Genomic DNA, 19,300 nt, shown 5'->3' with positions numbered 1-19,300 from the left:
CCCCTCTCTCCACTGGGATTCTCTGCCTCTGACCCTATTACGGGGGCTGAGTCACTAGCTTATTGGTGCTCTTCCATGCCGTCCCTAGGAGGGGTGCATCACTTGAGTGGGTTGATCACAGACGTGATCTTCCTGTCTGGTTTTGCGTCCCGTCGGGCTCTTGCAGTGGTAGAGGAGATCTTCATGGACTATACTTACCCTTGTCTCAGGATGGTAAGTTGGTGGTTGAAGATATCCCTCTAGTGGTGTGGGAGCTGTGCTTTGGTAGTGGGTGGGGTTGTATCCTGCCTGGTAGGCCCTGTCCGTGGGTATCATTGGACGGGGCCACAGTGTCTCCCGACCCCTCCTGTCTCAGCCTCCAGTATTTATGCTGCAATGGTCTATGTCAGTCTGTTATATCTGGAGTATTTCTCCTGTCTTATCCAGTGTCCTGTGTGAATTTAAGTTTGCTCCCTCTCATTCTCTCTCTCCCTCCCCTCCCGGAGGATCTGAGCCCTAGGACCATGCCTCAGGACTACCTTGCCTGATGACTCCTGGCTGTTCCCAGTCCACCTGGTCATGCTGCTGCTTCAGTTTCAACTGTTCTGCCTGCGGCTATGGAACCCTGACCTGTTCACCGGACGTGATACCTTGTCCTGGACCTGCTGTTTTTGACTCCCTCTCTCTCTCCCTCTACCACCCCTGCGTTCTCAACCTCTGATTTAACCTGCTGGTCATCTATGAACATTTGAACATCTTGAAGAACAATCTTGCCTTAATGTATTCTTATCTTCACCTGGCACAGCCAGAAGAGGACTGGCCACCCCTCAGAGCCTGGTTTCTCTGTAGATTTCTTCCTAGGTTCCTGCCTTTCTAGGGAGCTTGTACACCTGCATTGCTTGCTGTTTGGGGTTTTAGGTTGGGTTTCCGTACAGCACTTTGTGGCATCAGCTGATGTAAGAAGGGCTATATAAATACATTTGATTGATTGATGGTGATTTTGGTATTAGAAAATCTCTCTGCAGCTCTGGATGCCACTTACTGCATTGCAGAACCTACATTTCCTCTCATTTCCATCAAGTCATTAGTGCCTGTGAGTTTTAGTATCCTAGAATTCTAGAGATTCATAGAGTTCTAGAGTCCTATATCCTTAGACTTCTAGAGTGTCCAAGAGTTCTAGAGTGCCCTAGGGTTCTAGAGTGTCCTAGAGTTTTAGAGTGTCCTTGTCTTATACTCTTATATGAATGGGGTCCAAACATATTAAGGCACTTACATTACATATAAAAATGAAAGATAAAACAGTACATCATATAACATTATTACACCACTACATATCTACAGTTCAAAATGTTTAATACAACAATATTACAATGTATGTGTGTGTAGAGTGCATGTTCTAGCGTTTGTGTCTGTACCTGTGTGTGTTTCTCTTCACAGTCCCCGCTGTTCCATAAGGTGTATTTTCTGATTCTACCTCTTGCGTCAGTTACCTGATGTGGAATAGAGCTCTATGTAGTACACTGTGCGCCTCCAATCGTCTGTTCTGGACAACACAAAAAAAAACATTTTATCCACACAATGAGAATTAAAGATGGAATCCGCATTATTGGAAACGCGACTGTCCGCCCCACACCGCCTTTGTTATTGTTATTGTTTTTGTTGATGAAACAGAGATGAGGAGCGTTCAACCACATGGTCAAAACTATTCTGTTGTGTTAAAACTGTGTTGGTTGTTTACTACTTTGTTGTTGTATTATATCCCCAAACAGACTATGGACGTTTGACCATGAAGGATTCCAGTTGGAAAGCTAATACTTGATATTCCTGTTGTTCCCGCCATTGCAGGACTATTTCACGGACCTGATCACCAACGACAGTATCAACTTCTTCCGTATGTCCAAGAAGGTTTACCCTCATCGGCCAGTGATGATGGTCCTCACCCACGCTGCCCCCCACGGGCCGGAGGACTCAGCCCCACAATACGCAGAGATGTTCCCTAATGCCTCCCAACACATGTGAGTTGCACACACGCACCCTCGCACAGGCGCGCACGCTCACACACACGCTCACACGCACGCTCACACGCACGCTCACACGCACGCTCACACGCACGCTCACACGCACACTCACACGCACGCTCACACGCACAAGGTACTAAATACTGTATTGTTTCACGAGGAGAGGGGAGGAAAGGAGGGGAAAGGAGAGAGGAGAGGAAAGGAAAGGAGAGGAGAGGAGAGGAGAGGAGAGGAGAGGAGACGAGACGAGACGAGACGAGACGAGAGGAGAGGAGAGGAGAGGAGAGGAGAGGAGAGGAGAGGAGAGGAGAGGAGAGGAGAGGAGAGGAGAGGAGAGGAGAGGAGAGGAGAGGAGAGGAGAGGAGAGGAGAGGAGAGGAGAGGAGAGGTGGAGGGGAGAGGAGAAGAGTTAAATTTAGGGCTGATTTCCAGGTGTTACTGCCAAACTACAAAGCATTACATGGACTTGCTCCTACCTATCCCTCCGATTTGGTCCTTGTCCCTAGAATTTCTAAGCAATCAGCTTGATTCTTGATTCGATTCTTGATTCCTATTGTTCTGATCCAGCAGCGTTCTGATCTCTCAGTGCAGGGCTAAGTTAGGCCTCTCCATTGATTGGAGTTGAGGGGGATGGATGTTACTAGACCCCTTAGGGATAGTCCCCTTTTTTCAATTTCCACCTAAATGACATACCCAAATCTAACTCCCTGTAGCTCAGGCTCTGAAGCAAGATATGCATATTATTGGTACCAATTGAAAGGACACACTTTGATGCTTGTGGAAATGTGAATTGAATGTAGGAGAATATAACACAATAGATTTGGTAGAAGAAAATACAAAGAAAAAACCAACCAGTCTTTTTCTACCGCCATCTTTGAAAGGTCCCAGTTATAGCTTCACTCTGGTTGTAATTCCAATGGTGTCCACAAGATGGCAGCAGTGTATGTGCAACTTTTCAGATGGATAACTTGAAGTATGAGTGAACTACAAGACTTTTAGTGTGAATTTCCCAGGTACATTTGGGCAAATCGTGAAGGAGACATTCGCATGACATTTTTCTGCAAGAATATCGTCAAATCTGTTTACTTTTGATTCAGCTTTTCCAGTATTAGTAGACATATTATAAGTTTAACATTTGCAAAACAACCAGTTTTCATAACTTCATAACTCTGAATATCCTTATAATTCTTGTCCAAAATGAAAAGGCATGCTGTCGTACAAGCATAGAAGCTACATTCTACGACATGTACATGGTTTCCAGATACTCCCGAAAAGCCCAGCTCATTGGCTATCTAGCTAGCTTTGTTTGACCCCGATTGGTGCTTATTTGACCGAGATACAGTCGTTCAAGTGAAGACTGCCCGCATCATCGTCACGCCATGAAGGCGTCGCTCTCTGTCCAAATTTGGTGTCCTATAGGATATACTACACCCCTAATGATATAGTGAAGTCTGGTTACCTTCTAGGATCTCTGATATGATGTCCTATAGGATATACTACACCCCTAATGATATAGTGAAGTCTGGTTACATTCTAGGATCTCTGATATGGTGTCCTATAGGATATACTACACCCTAATGATATAGTGAAGTCTGGTTACCTTCTAGGATCTCTGATATGGTGTCCTATAGGATATACTATGGTGTCCTATAGGATATACCCTAATGATATAGTGAAGTCTGGTTACCTTCTAGGATCTCTGATATGATGTCCTATTGGATATACTACACCCTAATGATATAGTGAAGTTGGGATCCAATTTGGACAAAATTCCACTGGTCTAATGTCCATTGCTTGTGTTTCTTGGCCCAAGCAAGTCTCTTCTTCTTATTGGTGTCCTTTAGTAGTGGTTTCTTTGCAGGAAATCGACCATGAAGACCTGATTCACACAGAACATTTCTGAGGCTGGAAAGTCTAATGAACTTATCCTCTGTAGCAGAGTTAACTCTGGGTCTTTCTTTCCTGTGGTGGTCCTCATGAGAGCCAGTTAACTCTAATGAACTTATCCTCTGCAGCAGAGTTAACTCTGGGTCTTCCTTTCCTGTGGTGGTCCTCACCACAATATAAGCTGTAGTTCACACCACAATACCAAGCTGTAGTTCACACCACAATACCAAGTTGTAGTTCACACCACAATACCAAGTTGTAGTTCACACCACAATACCAAGCTGTAGTTCACACCACAATACCAAGCTGTAGTTCACACCACAATACCAAGCTGTAGTTCACACCACAATACCAAGTTGTAGTTCACACCACAATACCAAGTTGTAGTTCACACCACAATAACAAGCTGTAGTTCACACCACATATTTACCAAGCTGTAGTTCACACCACAATACCAAGTTGTAGTTCACACCACAATACCAAGCTGTAGTTCACACCACAATACCAAACTGTAGTTCACACCACATAATACCAAGCTGTAGTTCACACCACATAATACCAAGCTGTAGTGCACACCACAATACCAAGTTGTAGTTCACACCACAATACCAAGCTGTAGTTCACACCACAATACCAAGCTGTAGTTCACACCACATAATACCAAGCTGTAGTTCACACCACAACACCAAGCTGTAATTCACACCACAATACCAAGCTGTAGTTCACACCACAACACCAAGCTGTAGTTCACACCACATTACCAAACTGTAGTTCACACCACACAATACCAAGCTGTAGTTCACACCACAATACTAAGCTGTAGTTCACACCACAATACCAAGCTGTAGTTCACACCACAATACTAAGCTGTAGTTCACACCACAATACCAAGCTGTAGTTCACACCACAATACTAAGCTGTAGTTCACACCACAATACCAAGCTGTAGTTCACACCACATTACCAAGCTGTAGTTCACACCACAATACCAAGCTGTAGTTCACACCACACATTACCAAGCAAGAACTAACGCATTACAAAGTTGTAGTTCACACCACATTACCAAGCAAGAACTAACACATTACAAAGTTGTAGTTCACACCACAATACCAAGCAAGAACAAACATATTACAAAGTTGTTGTTCACACCACATTACCAAATTGTAGTTTACACCACAATACCAAGCTGTAGTTCACATTACCAAGTTGTAGTTCACACCACAATACCAAGCTGTAGTTCACATTACCAAGTTGTAGTTCACACCACATTACCAAGTTGTAGTTCACACCACAATACCAAGCTGTAGTTCACATTACCAAATTGTAGTTCACACCACAATACCAAGCTGTAGTTCACATTACCAATTTATAGTTCACACCACATTACCAAGCAAGAACTAACACATTACAAAGTTGGAGTTCACACCACACCACATAACTTGTAGTTGTCAGGTTCCCAGTTCCCATGCCATTTGGTACCATTCACAGGGAGCATTAAAAATGGCACCCTATTCCCTATGGTCCATGGTCAAAAGGAGTGTATTAAATAAGTAATATGATGCTATTTGGGATGGAGCCCCAGTCAGTGTAGCAAGAGAGATAGAGAAACACCTTGTGGCAGGAACGACCTGGCCCGGGTATCCTGGAAGGACATTGACCTCATCCCGTCAGTTGAGGATGCCTGGTCATTCTTTAAAAGTAACTTCCTCACCATTTTAGGTAAGCATGCTCCGTTCAAAAAATGCAGAACTAAGAACAGATATAGCCCTTGGTTCACTCCAGACCTGACTGCCCTCAACCAGCACAAAAACATCCTGTGGCGGACTGCAATAGCATCGAATAGTCCCCGCGATATGCAACTGTTCAGGGAAGTCAGGAACCAATACACGCAGTCAGTCAGGAAAGCTAAGGCCAGCTTCTTAGGGCAGAAATGTGCATCCTGTAGCTCCAACTCCAAAATGTTCTGGGACACTGTGAAGTCCATGGAGAACAAGAGCACCTCCTCCCAGCTGCCCACTGCACCGAGGCTAGGTAACACGGTCACCACCGATAAATCCATGATTATCGAAAACATCAACAAGCATTTCTCAACGGCTGGCCATGCCTTCCGCCTGGCTACTCCAACCTCGGCCAACAGCTCTGCCCCCCCCGCAGCTACTCGCCCAAGCCTCTCCAGGTTCTCCTTTACCCAAATCCAGATAGCAAATGTTCTGAAAGAGCTGCAAAACCTGGACCCGTACAAATCAGCTGGGCTTGACAATCTGGACCCTCTATTTCTGAAACTATCCGCCGCCATTGTCGCAACCCCTATTACCAGCCTGTTCAACCCTCTTTCATACCGTCTGAGATCCCCAAGGATTGGAAAGCTGCCGCAGTCATCCCCTTTTCAAAGGGGGAGACACCCTGGACCCAAACTGTTACAGACCTATATCCATCCTGCCCTGCCTATCTAAGGTCTTCAAAAGCCAAGTCAACAAACAGGTCACTGACCATCTCGAATCCCACCGTACCTTCTCCGCTGTGCAATCTGGTTTCTGAGCCGGTCATGGGTGCACCTCAGCCACGCTCAAGGTACTAAACGATACCATAACCGCCATCGATAAAAGACAGTACTGTGCAGCCGTCTTCATCGACCTTGCCAAGGCTTTCGACTCTGTCAGTCACCATATTCTTATCGGCAGACTCAGTAGCCTCGGTTTTTCTGATGACTGCCTTGCCTGGTTCACCAACTACTTTGCAAACAGAGTTCAGTGTGTCAAATCGGAGGGCATGCTGTCCGGTCCTCTGGCAGTCTCTATGGGGGTGCCACAGGGTTCAATTCTCGGGCCGACTCTTTTCTCTGTATATATCAATGATGTTGCTCTTGCTGCGGGCGATTCCCTGATCCACCTCTACGCAGACGACACCATTCTGTATACTTCCGGCCCGTCCTTGGACACTGTGCTATCTAACCTCCAAACGAGCTTCAATGCCATACAACACTCCTTCCGTGGCCTCCACCAGCTGCTCTTAAATGCTAGTAAAACCAAATGCATGCTTTTCAACCGTTCGCTGCCTGCACCCGCACGCCCGACTAGCATCACCACCCTGGATGGTTCCGACCTTGAATATGTGGACATCTATAAGTACCTAGGTGTCTGGCTAGACTGTAAACTCTCCTTCTATAAGTACCTAGGTGTCTGGCTAGACTGTAAACTCTCCTTCTAGGCTCATATCAAACATCTTCAATCGAATATCAAATCTAGAGTCGGCTTTCTGTTCCGCAACAAAGCCTCCCTCACGCACGCCGCCAAATTTACCCTAGTAAAACTGACTATCCTACCGATCCTCGACTTCGGCGATGTCATTTTCAAAATAGCTTCCAACACTCTACTCAGCAAACTGGATGCAGTTTATCACAGTGCCATCTGTTTTGTCACTAAAGCACCTTATACCACCCACCACTGCGACCTGTATGCTCTCGTCGGCTGGCCTTCGCAACATATTCGTCGCCAGACCCACTGGCTCCAGGTCATCTACAAGTCCATGCTAGGTAAAGCTCCTCCTTATCTCAGTTCACTGGTCACGATGGCAACACCCATCCGTAGCATGCGCTCCAGCAGGTGTATCTCACTGATCATCCCTAAAGCCAACACCTCATTTGGCCGCCTTTTGTTCCAGTTCTCTGCTGCCTGTGACTGGAACGAATTGCAAAAATCGCTGAAGTTGGAGACTTTTATCTCCCTCACCAACTTCAAACATCTGCTATCTGAGCAGCTGACCGATCGCTGCAGCTGTACATAGTCTATTGGTAAATAGCCCACCCAATTGTACCTACCTCATCCCCATACTGTTTTTATTTATTTACTTTTCTGCTCTTTTGCACACCAATATCTCTACCTGTACATGACCATCTGATCATTTATCACTCCAGTGTTAATCTGCAAAATTGTAATTATTCGCCTACCTCCTCATGCCTTTTGCACACAATGTATATAGACTCTCTTTTTTTCTACTGTGTTATTGACTTGTTAATTGTTTACTCCATGTGTAACTCTGTGTTGTCTGTTCACACTGCTGTTCGCAGTTGCAAATGAGAACTTGTTCTCAACTAGCCTACCTGGTTAAAATAAAGGTGAAAAAAATAAAATAAATAAAAAGACAGGTTCTGCTTCTCTTTAAAACAGGTTCTGCTTCTCTTCAAGAAAGGTTCTGCTTCTCTTTAAAACAGGTTCTGCTTCTCTTCAAGAAAGGTTCTGCTTCTCTTTAAAACAGGTTCTGCTTCTCTTCAAGAAAGGTTCTGCTTCTCTTTAAAACAGGTTCTGCTTCTCTTCAAGAAAGGTTCTGCTTCTCTTTAAAACAGGTTCTGCTTCTCTTCAAGAAAGGTTCTGCTTCTCTTTAAAACAGGTTCTGCTTCTCTTTAAAACAGGTTCTGCTTCTCTTCAAGAAGGTTCTGTTTATTTCATAGCCTCTATATTGTAACGTCATTTTTTCAACAGTCTCTTCTTCTTTATATCCACTGAGATAAAGACATAAAAAAACAAAAAAAACACAAAATAAGATTTTCGACACATTTTTAGGTGTCTGCTCTCCTCTCCCCCAGTTATAACTCACACCAACCCCGTAAGTCCCCTCTCCTCCACACTTGTTTGTAACCACTGCTTGTCTCCTCTCCTGTCGTCTCCGCAGCACCCCCAGTTATAACTACGCCCCCAACATGGATAAACACTGGATCATGCAGTACACCGGTCCCATGAGACCCATCCACATGGAGTTCACTAACTTCCTGCACAGAAAGAGACTGCAAACACTCATGTCAGTGGACGACTCCGTACAGAAGGTAAGAGGATTTGTCTCCAACATTTTGTTTATTCACACGTCAATTCACATCCCTATGAGCTCATCTCCTCTAATTGGTCAGTGAATTCCAATGTTGCTACTGATGATCGACTTTCTCTTTCTCTCTTTCATATGAAAATACCATTATCATTATTTAGAGTGGGGTCATAAAGAGTTTCTTAATTCTCTCTGTCTCTCTGTCTCTCTCTCTCTCTCTGTCTCTGTCTCTGTCTTTCTGTCTCTGTCTCTATCTCTCTCTCTCTGTCTTTCTGTCTCTCTCTCTCTGTCTCTGTCTCTGTCTTTCTGTCTCTGTCTCTGTCTCTATCTCTCTCTCTGTCTTTCTGTCTCTCTCTCTCTCTGTCTTTCTGTCTCTGTCTTTCTCTCTCTGTCTTTTCTCTCTGTCTTTCTGTCTCTGTCTCTCTCTCTCTCTGTCTTTCTCTCTCTGTCTTTCTGTCTCTGTCTCTCTCTCTATTTTTCTCTCTCTGTCTCTCTCTATCTCTGTATTTCTGTCTCTGTCTCTCTCTCTCTCTCTCTCTCTCTCTCTCTCTCTCTCTCTGTCTTTCTCTCTCTGTCTTTCTGTCTCTGTCTCTCTCTCTCTCTGTCTTTCTCTCAATTCAATTCAATTCAAGGGGCTTTATTGGCATGGGAAACATGTGTTAACATTGCCAAAGCAAGTAAGGTATATAATATATAAAGTGAAATAAACAATAAAAATTAACAGTAGACATCACACATACAGAAGTTTCAAAACAATAAAGACATTACAAATGTCGTATTATATATATATATATACAGTGTTTTTACAATGTGCAAATGGTAAAGGACACAAGATAAAATAAATAAGCATAGATATGGGTTGTATTTACAATGGTGCGTGTTCTTCACTGGTTGCCCTTTTCTCGTGGCAACAGGTCACAAATCTTGCTGCTCTGATGGCACACTGTGGAATTTTACCCAGTAGATATGGGAGTTTTTCAAAATTGGATTTGTTTTCGAATTCTTTGTGGATCTGTGTAATCTGAGGGAAATATGTCTCTCTAATATGGTCATATATTGGGCAGGAGGTTAGGAAGTGCAGCTCAGTTTCCACCTCATTTTGTGGGCAGTGAGCACATAGCCTGTCTTCTCTTGAGAGCCATGTCTGCCTACGGCGGCCTTTCTCAATAGCAAGGCTATGCTCGCTGAGTCTGTACATAGTCAAAGCTTTCCTTAATTTTGGGTCAGTCACAGTGGTCAGGTATTCTGCCGCTGTGTACTCTCTGTGTAGGGCCAAATAGCATTCTAGTTTGCTCTGTTTTTTTGTTAATTCTTTCCAATGTGTCAAGTAATTATCTTTTTGTTTTCTCATGATTTGGTTGGGTCTAATTGTCCTGCTGTCATGGGGCTCTGTAGGGTGTGTTTGTGAACAGAGCCCCAGGACCAGCTTGCTTAGGGGACTCTTCTCCAGGTTCATCTCTCTGTAGGTGATGGCTTTGTTGTGGAAGGTTTGGGAATCGCTTCCTTTTAGGTGGTTATAGAATTTAACAGCTCTTTTCTGGATTTTGATAATTAGTGGGTATCGGCCTAATTCTGCTCTGCAGGCATTATTTGGTGTTCTACGTTGTACACGGAGGATATTTTTGCAGAATTCTGCGTGCAGAGTCTCAATTTGGTGTTTGTCCCATTTTGTAAAGTCTTGGTTGGTGAGCGGACCCCAGACCTCACAACCATAAAGGGCAATGGGCTCTATGACTGATTCAAGTATTTTTAGCCAAATCCTAATTGGTATGTTGAAATTTATGTTCCTTTTGATGGCATAGAATGCCCTTCTTGCCTTGTCTCTCAGATCGTTCCCAGCTTTGTGGAAGTTACCTGTGGCACTGATGTTTAGGCCAAGGTATGTATAGTTTTTTGTGTGCTCTAGGGCAACAGTGTCAAGATGGAATTTGTATTTGTGGTCCTGGTGACTGGACCTTTTTTGGAACACCATTATTTTGGTCTTACTGAGATTTACTGTCAGGGCCCAGGTCTGACAGAATCTGTGCATAAGATCAAGGTGCTGCTGTAGGCCCTCCTTGGTTGGTGACAGAAGCACCAGATCATCAGCAAACAGCAGACATTTGACTTCAGATTCTAGTAGGGTGAGGCCGGGTGCTGCAGACTTTTCTAGTGCCCGCGCCAGTTCGTTGATATCTATGTTGAAGAGGGTGGGGCTTAAGCTGCATTCCTGTCTAACCCCACGACCCTGTGTGAAGAAATGTGTGTGTTTTTTGCCAATTTTAACCGCACACTTGTTGTTTGTGTACATGGATTTTATGATGTCGTATGTTTTACCCCCAACACCACTTTCCATCAGTTTGTATAGCAGACCCTCATGCCAAATTGAGTCGAAGGCTTTTTTTAAATCAACAAAGCATGAGAAGACTTTGCCTTTGTTTTGGTTTGTTTGGTTGTCAATTAGGGTGTGCAGGGTGAATACATGGTCTGTTGTACGGTAATTTGGTAAAAAGCCAATTTGACATTTGCTCAGTACATTGTTTTCATTGAGGAAGTGCACGAGTCTGCTGTTAATGATAATGCAGAGGATTTTCCCAAGGTTACTGTTGACGCATATTCCACAGTAGTTATTGGGGTCAAATTCGTCTCCATTTTTGTGGATTGGGGTGATCAGTCCTTGGTTCCAAATATTGGGGAAGATGCCAGAGCTAAGGATGATGTTAAAGAGTTTTAGTATAGCCAATTGGAATTTGTTGTCTGTATATTTGATCATTTCATTGAGGATACCATCAACACCACAGGCCTTTTTGGGTTGGAGGGTTTTTATTTTGTCCTGTAACTCATTCAATGTAATTGGAGAATCCAGTGGTTTCTGGTCGTCTTTAATAGTTGATTCTAAGATCTGTATTTGATCATGTATATGTTTTGCTATTTGTTCTTTGTTATAGAGCCAAAAAGATTGGAGAAGTGGTTTACCCATACATCTCCATTTTGGATAGATAATTCTTCGTGTTGTTGTTTGTTTAGTGTTTTCCAATTTTCCCAGAAGTGGTTAGAGTCTATGGATTCTTCAATTACATTGAGCTGATTTCTGACATGCTGTTCCTTCTTTTTCCGTAGTGTATTTCTGTATTGTTTTAGTGATTCACCATAGTGAAGGCGTAGACTCAGGTTTTCCGGGTCTCTATGTTTTTGGTTGGACAGGTTTATCAATGTCTTTCTTAGATTTTTGCATTCTTCATCAAACCATTTGTCATTGTTGTTAATTTTCTTTGGTTTTCTATTTGAGATTTTTAGATTTGATAGGGAAGCTGAGAGGTCAAATATACTGTTAAGATTTTCTACTGCCAAGTTTACACCTTCACTATTACAGTGGAACGTTTTACCCAGGAAATTGTCTAAAAGGGATTGAATTTGTTGTTGCCTAATTGTTTTTTGGTAGGTTTCCAAACTGCATTCCTTCCATCTATAGCATTTCTTAATGTTACTCAGTTCCTTTGGCTTTGATGCCTCATGATTGAGTATTGCTCTGTTTAGGTAGACTGTGATTTTGCTGTGGTCTGATAGGGGTGTCAGTGGGCTGACTGTGAACGCTCTGAGAGACTCTGGGTTGAGGTCAGTGATAAAGTAGTCTACAGTACTACTGCCAAGAGATGAGCTATAGGTGTACCTACCATAGGAGTCCCCTCGAAGCCTACCATTGACTATGTACATACCCAGCGTGCGACAGAGCTGCAGGAGTTGTGACCCGTTTTTGTTGGTTATGTTGTCATAGTTGTGCCTAGGGGGCATACGGGGGAGGGAATGTTGTCACCTCCAGGCAGGTGTTTGTCCCCCTGTGTGCTGAGGGTGTCAGGTTCTTGTCCGGTTCTGGCATTTAGGTCGCCACAGACCTGTCCCTGGGCCTGGAAATGATTGATTTCCCCCTCCAGGATGGAGAAGCTGTCTTCATTAAAATATGGGGATTCTAGTGGGGGGATATAGGTAGCACACAGGAGGACATTTTTCTCTGTTAGGATAATTTCCTTTTGAATTTCTAGCCAAATGTAGAATGTTCCTGTTTTGATTAATTTAATGGAGTGAGTTAGGTCTGCTCTATACCAAATTAGCATACCCCCCGAGTCCCTTCCCTGTTTCACACCTGGTAGTTTGGTGGATGGGACTACCAGCTCTCTGTAACCTAGAGGGCATCCAGTGGGTCTGTCTCCTCTATACCAGGTTTCTGCAGGATGACAATGTCTGTATTACCGATTTCTTTGGTGAAGTCCGGGTTTCTGCTCTTCAGGCCAAAGGCAGATGACCTCAGGCCTTGGATATTCCAGGATGAAATAGTAAAGGCTTTTTGTTCCATAAAGTGTCCAATGTTGTTGGTCGTGGTTTGGCCTCAGGCCAGTAAGTGTGAGCAGAGCCTGCTGAGCATCTGGTACATGCCATTGGCTTGGGCGAGTGTGAGAGTGGGGGTTGGGACTGTTTGCCCGCTCACTACCTGGGCGTATGTGTGGCTTCCATGTTGAGGCCCTCTTTGCGGGGGTGGGGTGCATGGGGTGGGCAGGAGTGGCATAGGTCTGATCTGAGGGGGCCTAAATGGGGCGTGGGCATGGTTGACGTGGGGGGGTGTTGATTGGTTGGGGTAGGGGTGTGGATGTGTCTGGGTGTGCGGTGGTCTGGATGTAATTCCTCTTGGCGTGGGTACTCTATGTGTAGGTCCGGGGGGGGGGTCCTGCAGGTCTGGGAGGGTGTCTCGCTGGTCTGGGTGGGGTGTCTATTGATCTGTTGCTCCTGTGTGAAGTGTTGGGGATACGTTTGAGAGCGATGTCCTTTAGAGTTCGGGCAAAGATGGGCACTAATGCCTTGTAGAGGTGGACCTGGTCATAGAGGCTGTTCAAGTCCAGGGTGGAGTGGTGGGCCAGGAAAACGTTTGGTTTTGAGGCACAGTCACGGGAAATACTTGCGTTTACCCGCTGTATTGTTTGCGTTTACCCGCTGTATTCTCTATCACCCCCTCTCTCTCTCTGTCTTTCTCTCTTTGTCTGTCTGTCTCTCTCTCACCCCCCTCTCTCTCACCCCCTCTCTCTCTCTCTGTCTTTCTCTCTTTGTCTCTCTCTGTCTGTCTCTCTCTCTCTGTCTTTCTCTCTTTGTCTCTCTCCGTCTGTCTCTCTCTCTCTCACCCCCCCTCTCTGTCTTTCTCTCTGTGTCTGTCTCTCTCTCTCTCTCTGTCTGTCTCTCTCTCTCACCCCCCCTCTCTCTCTCATCTCTCTCTCTCTCTCTCTGTCTTTCTCTCTTTGTCTCTCTCTGTCTCTCTCTCCGTCTCTCTCTCTCTCTCTCCCCCCCTCTCTCTCTCACCCCCCCTCTCTCTCTCTCTCTCTCTCTGTCTTCTCTCTCTCTCTCTCTCTCTGTCTTTCTCTCTTTGTCTCTCTCTGTCTGTCTCTCTCCGTCTCTCTCTCTCTCTCTCACCCCCTCTCTCTCTCTCTCTCTGTGTTTCTTTCTCTCTGTCTCTTTCAATTCAATTCAATTTTCTTTATTGGCATGGTGTAACAATGTACTTATATTCAAAGCTTACTTTGGATATGAAAATAATAAGAATCAAAATTGTCAACGGGACAATAGTAACAACAGTAACCAAGGGTCACAATAACCATACATTGAAAAGTAACAAGAAACATACAGTAGAGGACATTGCAGGTGTATTGGTCTGTCAGACACTGTCCCTCGTCTTATGTCAGGCAGCAATGTAGTGCGCTGCCAACCCACAGCTCTCTGCGTCCTCCCCCAACAGGACGGGTAGCCTATCCTCATCAGAGAGGTCTTTGGAACCTTGAATAAGGGTTTCAAATTTGGGAAATGACACTCTCTAATTGTTTTATATTTGTGACATTTTGTCAGGAAATGCAGCTCCGTCTCAGGTTCTGCTGTGGTGCAGTGGTTGCACAGCCTTTCCTCTACAGGGAGACAGGTTCTGCTGTGGTGCAGTGGTTACACAGCCTTTCCTCTACAGGGAGCCAGGTTTTCCTGTGTCTACCCTTCTCAATGGCAAGGCTGTGCTCACTGAGCCTGTAGTTTGTCAAGGTTTTTCTAAGGGTTTGATCAGTAACCACGGTGTACTGTCGATTAAGGGCCAGATAGCACTGCATTTTGCCTTGTGCTTGTGTTTCCCAATAAGCAATATAGTTTTGTTTTGACTGTGTTGTAATTTGGTTTATCCTGATTGATTGGATGTTCTGGTCCTGAGGCTTCAGTGTGTTAGTAGAACAAATGTGTGAACTCAGGACCAGCTGGATGAGGGGACTCTTTTCCTTGCTCAGCTCTTGACATTGCAGGGCTTGGTAATGATATGAGAGGGGGTCACTGTATTTTAGATGTTTCCAAAACTTAATTGTTCTTTTTTGAGTTTTTATTATAGATGGATATTGGCCTAATTCTGCCCTGCATGCATTGTTTGTAGTTTTCCTCTGGACATGTAGGAGAATCTTACAGAACTCTGCATGCAAGGTTTCAATGGGGTGTTTGTCCCATTTGATGACATCTTGTTTGCAAGTGGACCCCACACCTCGCTGCCATAAAGTGCAATTGGTTCAATGACACATTCCATTAGTTTTAGCCAAATTTGAATAGGCATTTTAATTTTAATTTGTCTTTTAATGGCGTAGAATGCCCTGTGTGCTTTCTCTCTCAGTGTCTCAGGGGCCCTGACCTTAGAGAGTCATTTTATTTCACTATTTGGTTAGGTCAGGGTGTGATGTGGGGTGGGCATTCTATGTTTTGTTTTTCTATGACTTTGTAGTTCTATATTTTGGCCTGGTATGGTTCTCAATCAGGGACAGCTGTCTATCGTTCTATCTATCTACTTAGGTAGCCCATTTCCCACCTTTCTTTGTGGGAAATTAACTTTGTTTGTGGCACATAGCCCTTAAGCTTCATGGTTGTTTTGTATTGTTTATTGTTTTTGTAGGCGTCATCCTAAATAAAAGGAATATGTACACGCTTTGGTCCTCTTCATTCGATGGCCGTGACACTCAGTTCATTCACTGCCTCATTAAGGTGTCCAGTTGTACTTATTTTTAAACCTCAGTAATTGTAGTGTGTACAGAATTTTAGTCTAATTCCCTGAGATCTGGATCTTCTCTGGAAAATCATTATTTTTGTCTTTTTGGGATTTACTGCCAGGGCCCAGGTCTGGCAGTACTGCTCTAGCAGGTCCAGGCTCTGTTGTAGGCGATGTGTTGTGGGTGACAGCAGGCATAGGTCATCTGCGAAGAGTAGGCATTTAACTTCTGCATTGTGGAGACTAACACCAGGGGCTGAGGATTTTTCTAGAATAGTGGCCAATTCATTGATGTAAATATTGAAGAGTGCAGGGCTCAGATTGCAACCCTGGCGAAGGCCCCCCCCTGGTTAAAGAATTCTGTTCTTTTCTTACCAATTGTAATGCTGCACGTATTGCCAGTATACATTGATTTAATTATGTCATATGTTTTACCCCCTACACCACTTTGTAGAACAGTCCTGTATGCCAAATAGAATCAAATGCTCTTTGGAAGTCGATAAAGCGAGCATATATTTTGGTATTATTTTGGTGGACATGTTCATCTATCAGGGTGTAAATATGATCAGGCATGCGATGTTTTGGTATAAATCCAATTAGGCTTTTACTCAAGACATTGTGCTTATTAAGGAAGTGTAGAAGTCTTACAGTTATAATACTACAGGTTACAGGTACCCAGGTTACTGTTCACACATTGTCAGGGTCCAATATGTCTGTTCTTAAAGATTGTGGTTATGAGTCCTTGATTCCAGATGTCAGGGAGATAACCTACACTCAGGATCAAATTAAACAGTTTTAATACAGCCAATTGAAATGTTGCACTAGTGAGTTTGAGCATCTCATTTAGGATGCCATCAGGTATGTATGCTTTTTTACATATGAGAGCCTGAAGTTTCTTATAGAGCTCCTGGTCAGTAATCGGGGAGTCCAGTGGATCTTGATTGTCCTTTATAGCTTTTTCTAATCCATTCAACTTCTCTTGAATTTGGCGTTGTTCTGCGTTTGTGTCAATTTGAACGGTGTTGTAGAGTGTTTTAAAATGGGTTGTCCATGTCACCATTTTGCATCACTAATTCCTCTTTTTTTTTTTACATTTTTTACGTTTTATCCAATATTTTCAGAAGTTGTTTGTGTTTATGGACTCAATTAGTGTCAGCTGCTTGCTGTTGTACTGTGATTTTTTGGTTCTGAGTTTATTGAGTTTTAAAGTCTGATGCGGTAGAACAAAAAAGAGCTCTGATGACACCTCCTTCACTGGATCAGCACACACCATCACCACCGGTTCGCATCTTGAGTGAGGGCCTGAGAGCTGGCCTGAGGAGAAGCCTTGCATTCTGGCACCGCCCCCAGAAGGGGGAGAGAGCGGCCTGAGGAGATGCCTTGCATTCTGGCACCGCCCCCAGAAGGGGGAGAGAGCTGGCCTGAGGAGAAGCCTTGCATTCTGGCACCGCCCCCAGAAGGGGGAGAGAGCTGGCCTGAGGAGATGCCTTGCATTCTGGCACCGCCCCCAGAAGGGGGAGAGAGCTGGCCTGAGGAGAAGCCTTGCATTCTGGCACCGCCCCCAGAAGGGGGGGAGAGAGCTGGCCTGAGGAGGAGAAGCCTGAAGAGATTGCATTCTGGCACCGCCCCCAGAAGGGGCTGGCCTGAAGAGATGCCTAGCCTGGAAGAGAAGAGCTGGCCTGAGGAGATGGCACCGCACCCCCAGAAGGGGGAGAGAGCTGGCCTGAGGAGAAGCCTTGCATTCTGGCACCGCCCCCAGAAGGGGGAGAGAGCTGGCCTGAAGAGATGCCTTGCATTCTGGCACCGCCCCCAGAAGGGGGAGAGAGCTGGCCTGAAGAGAAGCCTTGCATTCTGGCACCGCCCCCAGAAGGGGGAGAGAGCTGGCCTGAAGAGCTGGCCTGAAGAGATGCCTTGCATTCTGGCACCGCCCCCAGAAGGGGGAGAGAGCTGGCCATCGACGGAACGAGGAAGAACTAGACTAGCAGTGGAAATTGAATGGGTTAAACTGATGCAAGAGTTGGGAATAGAGGATGCATCTGTCATTAGTAATGTTTCACAGTAACATGTCAAACTGACCCTTTACAGAAATAGCTCGCCACAAGGTTAGAATATGACTCAGAGCTAAAAACCGACCTGGTCCCGAAAAGAGCATATAAGGAGAATGCCTTCCTTAAGAGGGCATGATAGTGCTACTTGACTTATCACCGACGGACAGCTCGTGATACTTCGACTGTCATCAACCTAAAAGGTTGACTTTCATACTCTAGAACAATTGTATCTCTTGGCTTCTGATTTCTGAGAGTCAGTTTGGTTTTAAATGCCTTTGTATCATACAGAGATGACATGATCGACTGCAGCTGGGCACCTTAACGGTCCTATAGCAAAGTAACTGAGCTAAACGACTACCGTTTCTAACTCCCAGAAATGCCTTGAAGCACTCACTTCCGTTTTCATCATGAAGTGCTTTGAGAGACTAGTCAAGGACCATATCACCTTCACCCTACCTGACACCCTAGACCCACTCCAATTTGCTTACCGCCCAAATAGGTCCACAGACGATGCAATCTCAACCACACTGCACACTGCCCTAACCCATCTGGACAAGAGGAATACCTATGTGAGAATGCTGTTCATCGACTACAGCTCGGCATTCAACACCATAGTACCCTCCAAGCTCGTCATCAAGCTCGAGACCCTGGGTCTCGACCCCGCCCTGTGCAACTGGGTACTGGACTTCCTGACGGGCCGCCCCCAGGTGGTGAGGGTAGGTAACAACATCCCCTCCCCGCTGATCCTCAACATTGGGGCCCCACAAGGGTGCGTTCTGAGCCCTCTCCTCTACTCCCTGTTCACCCACGACTGCGTGGCCACGCACGCCTCCAACTCAATCATCAAGTTTGCGGACGACACAACAGTGGTAGGCTTGATTACCAACAACGACGAGACAGCCTACAGGGAGGAGGTGAGGGCCCTCGGAGTGTGGTGTCAGGAAAATAACCTCACACTCAACGTCAACAAAACTAAGGAGATGATTGTGGACTTCAGGAAACAGCAGAGGGAACATCCCCCTATCCACATCGATGGAACAGTAGTGGAGAGGGTAGTAAGTTTTAAGTTCCTCTGCATACACATCACAGACAAACTGAATTGGTCCACTCACACAGACAGCATCATGAAGAAGGCGCAGCAGCGCCTCTCCAACCTCAGGAGGCTGAAGAAATTCGGCTTGTCACCAAAAGCACTCACAAACTTCTACAGATGCACAATCGAGAGCATCCTGGCGGGCTGTATCACCGCCTGGTACGGCAACTGCTCCGCCCTCATCCGTAAGGCTCTCCAGAGGGTAGTGAGGTCTGCACAACGCATCACCGGGGGCAAACTACCTGCCCTCCAGGACACCTACACCACCCGATGTTACAGGAAGGCCATAAAGATCATCAAGGACATCAACCACTCGAGCCACTGCCTGTTCACCCAGCTATCATCCAGAAGGCGATGTCAGTACAGGTGCATCAAAGCTGGGACCGAGAGACTGAAAAACAGCTTCTATCTCAAGGCCATCAGACTGTTAAACAGCCACCA

General features: G+C 45.2%; 1 protein-coding gene across 1 annotated transcript in view; it reads left to right on the top strand.

The window, feature by feature from the left end:
- Positions 1 to 19,300, top strand: part of LOC135522951 (extracellular sulfatase Sulf-1-like) — a 34,773-nt gene that overhangs the window by 11,465 nt on the left and 4,008 nt on the right. The window contains exons 4-5 of the mRNA XM_064949674.1: positions 1,825 to 1,994; positions 8,551 to 8,701. Coding sequence (XP_064805746.1) covers positions 1,825 to 1,994; positions 8,551 to 8,701 — 321 coding nt within the window. The remainder of the gene's footprint in view (positions 1 to 1,824; positions 1,995 to 8,550; positions 8,702 to 19,300) is intronic.

Source organism: Oncorhynchus masou, chromosome 30, assembly GCF_036934945.1.
Source record: "Oncorhynchus masou masou isolate Uvic2021 chromosome 30, UVic_Omas_1.1, whole genome shotgun sequence".
Lineage (NCBI taxonomy): Eukaryota > Metazoa > Chordata > Actinopteri > Salmoniformes > Salmonidae > Oncorhynchus > Oncorhynchus masou.
Note: the sequence above shows the minus strand (reverse complement) of the source record. Positions and strands in the feature narration are given on the sequence as shown.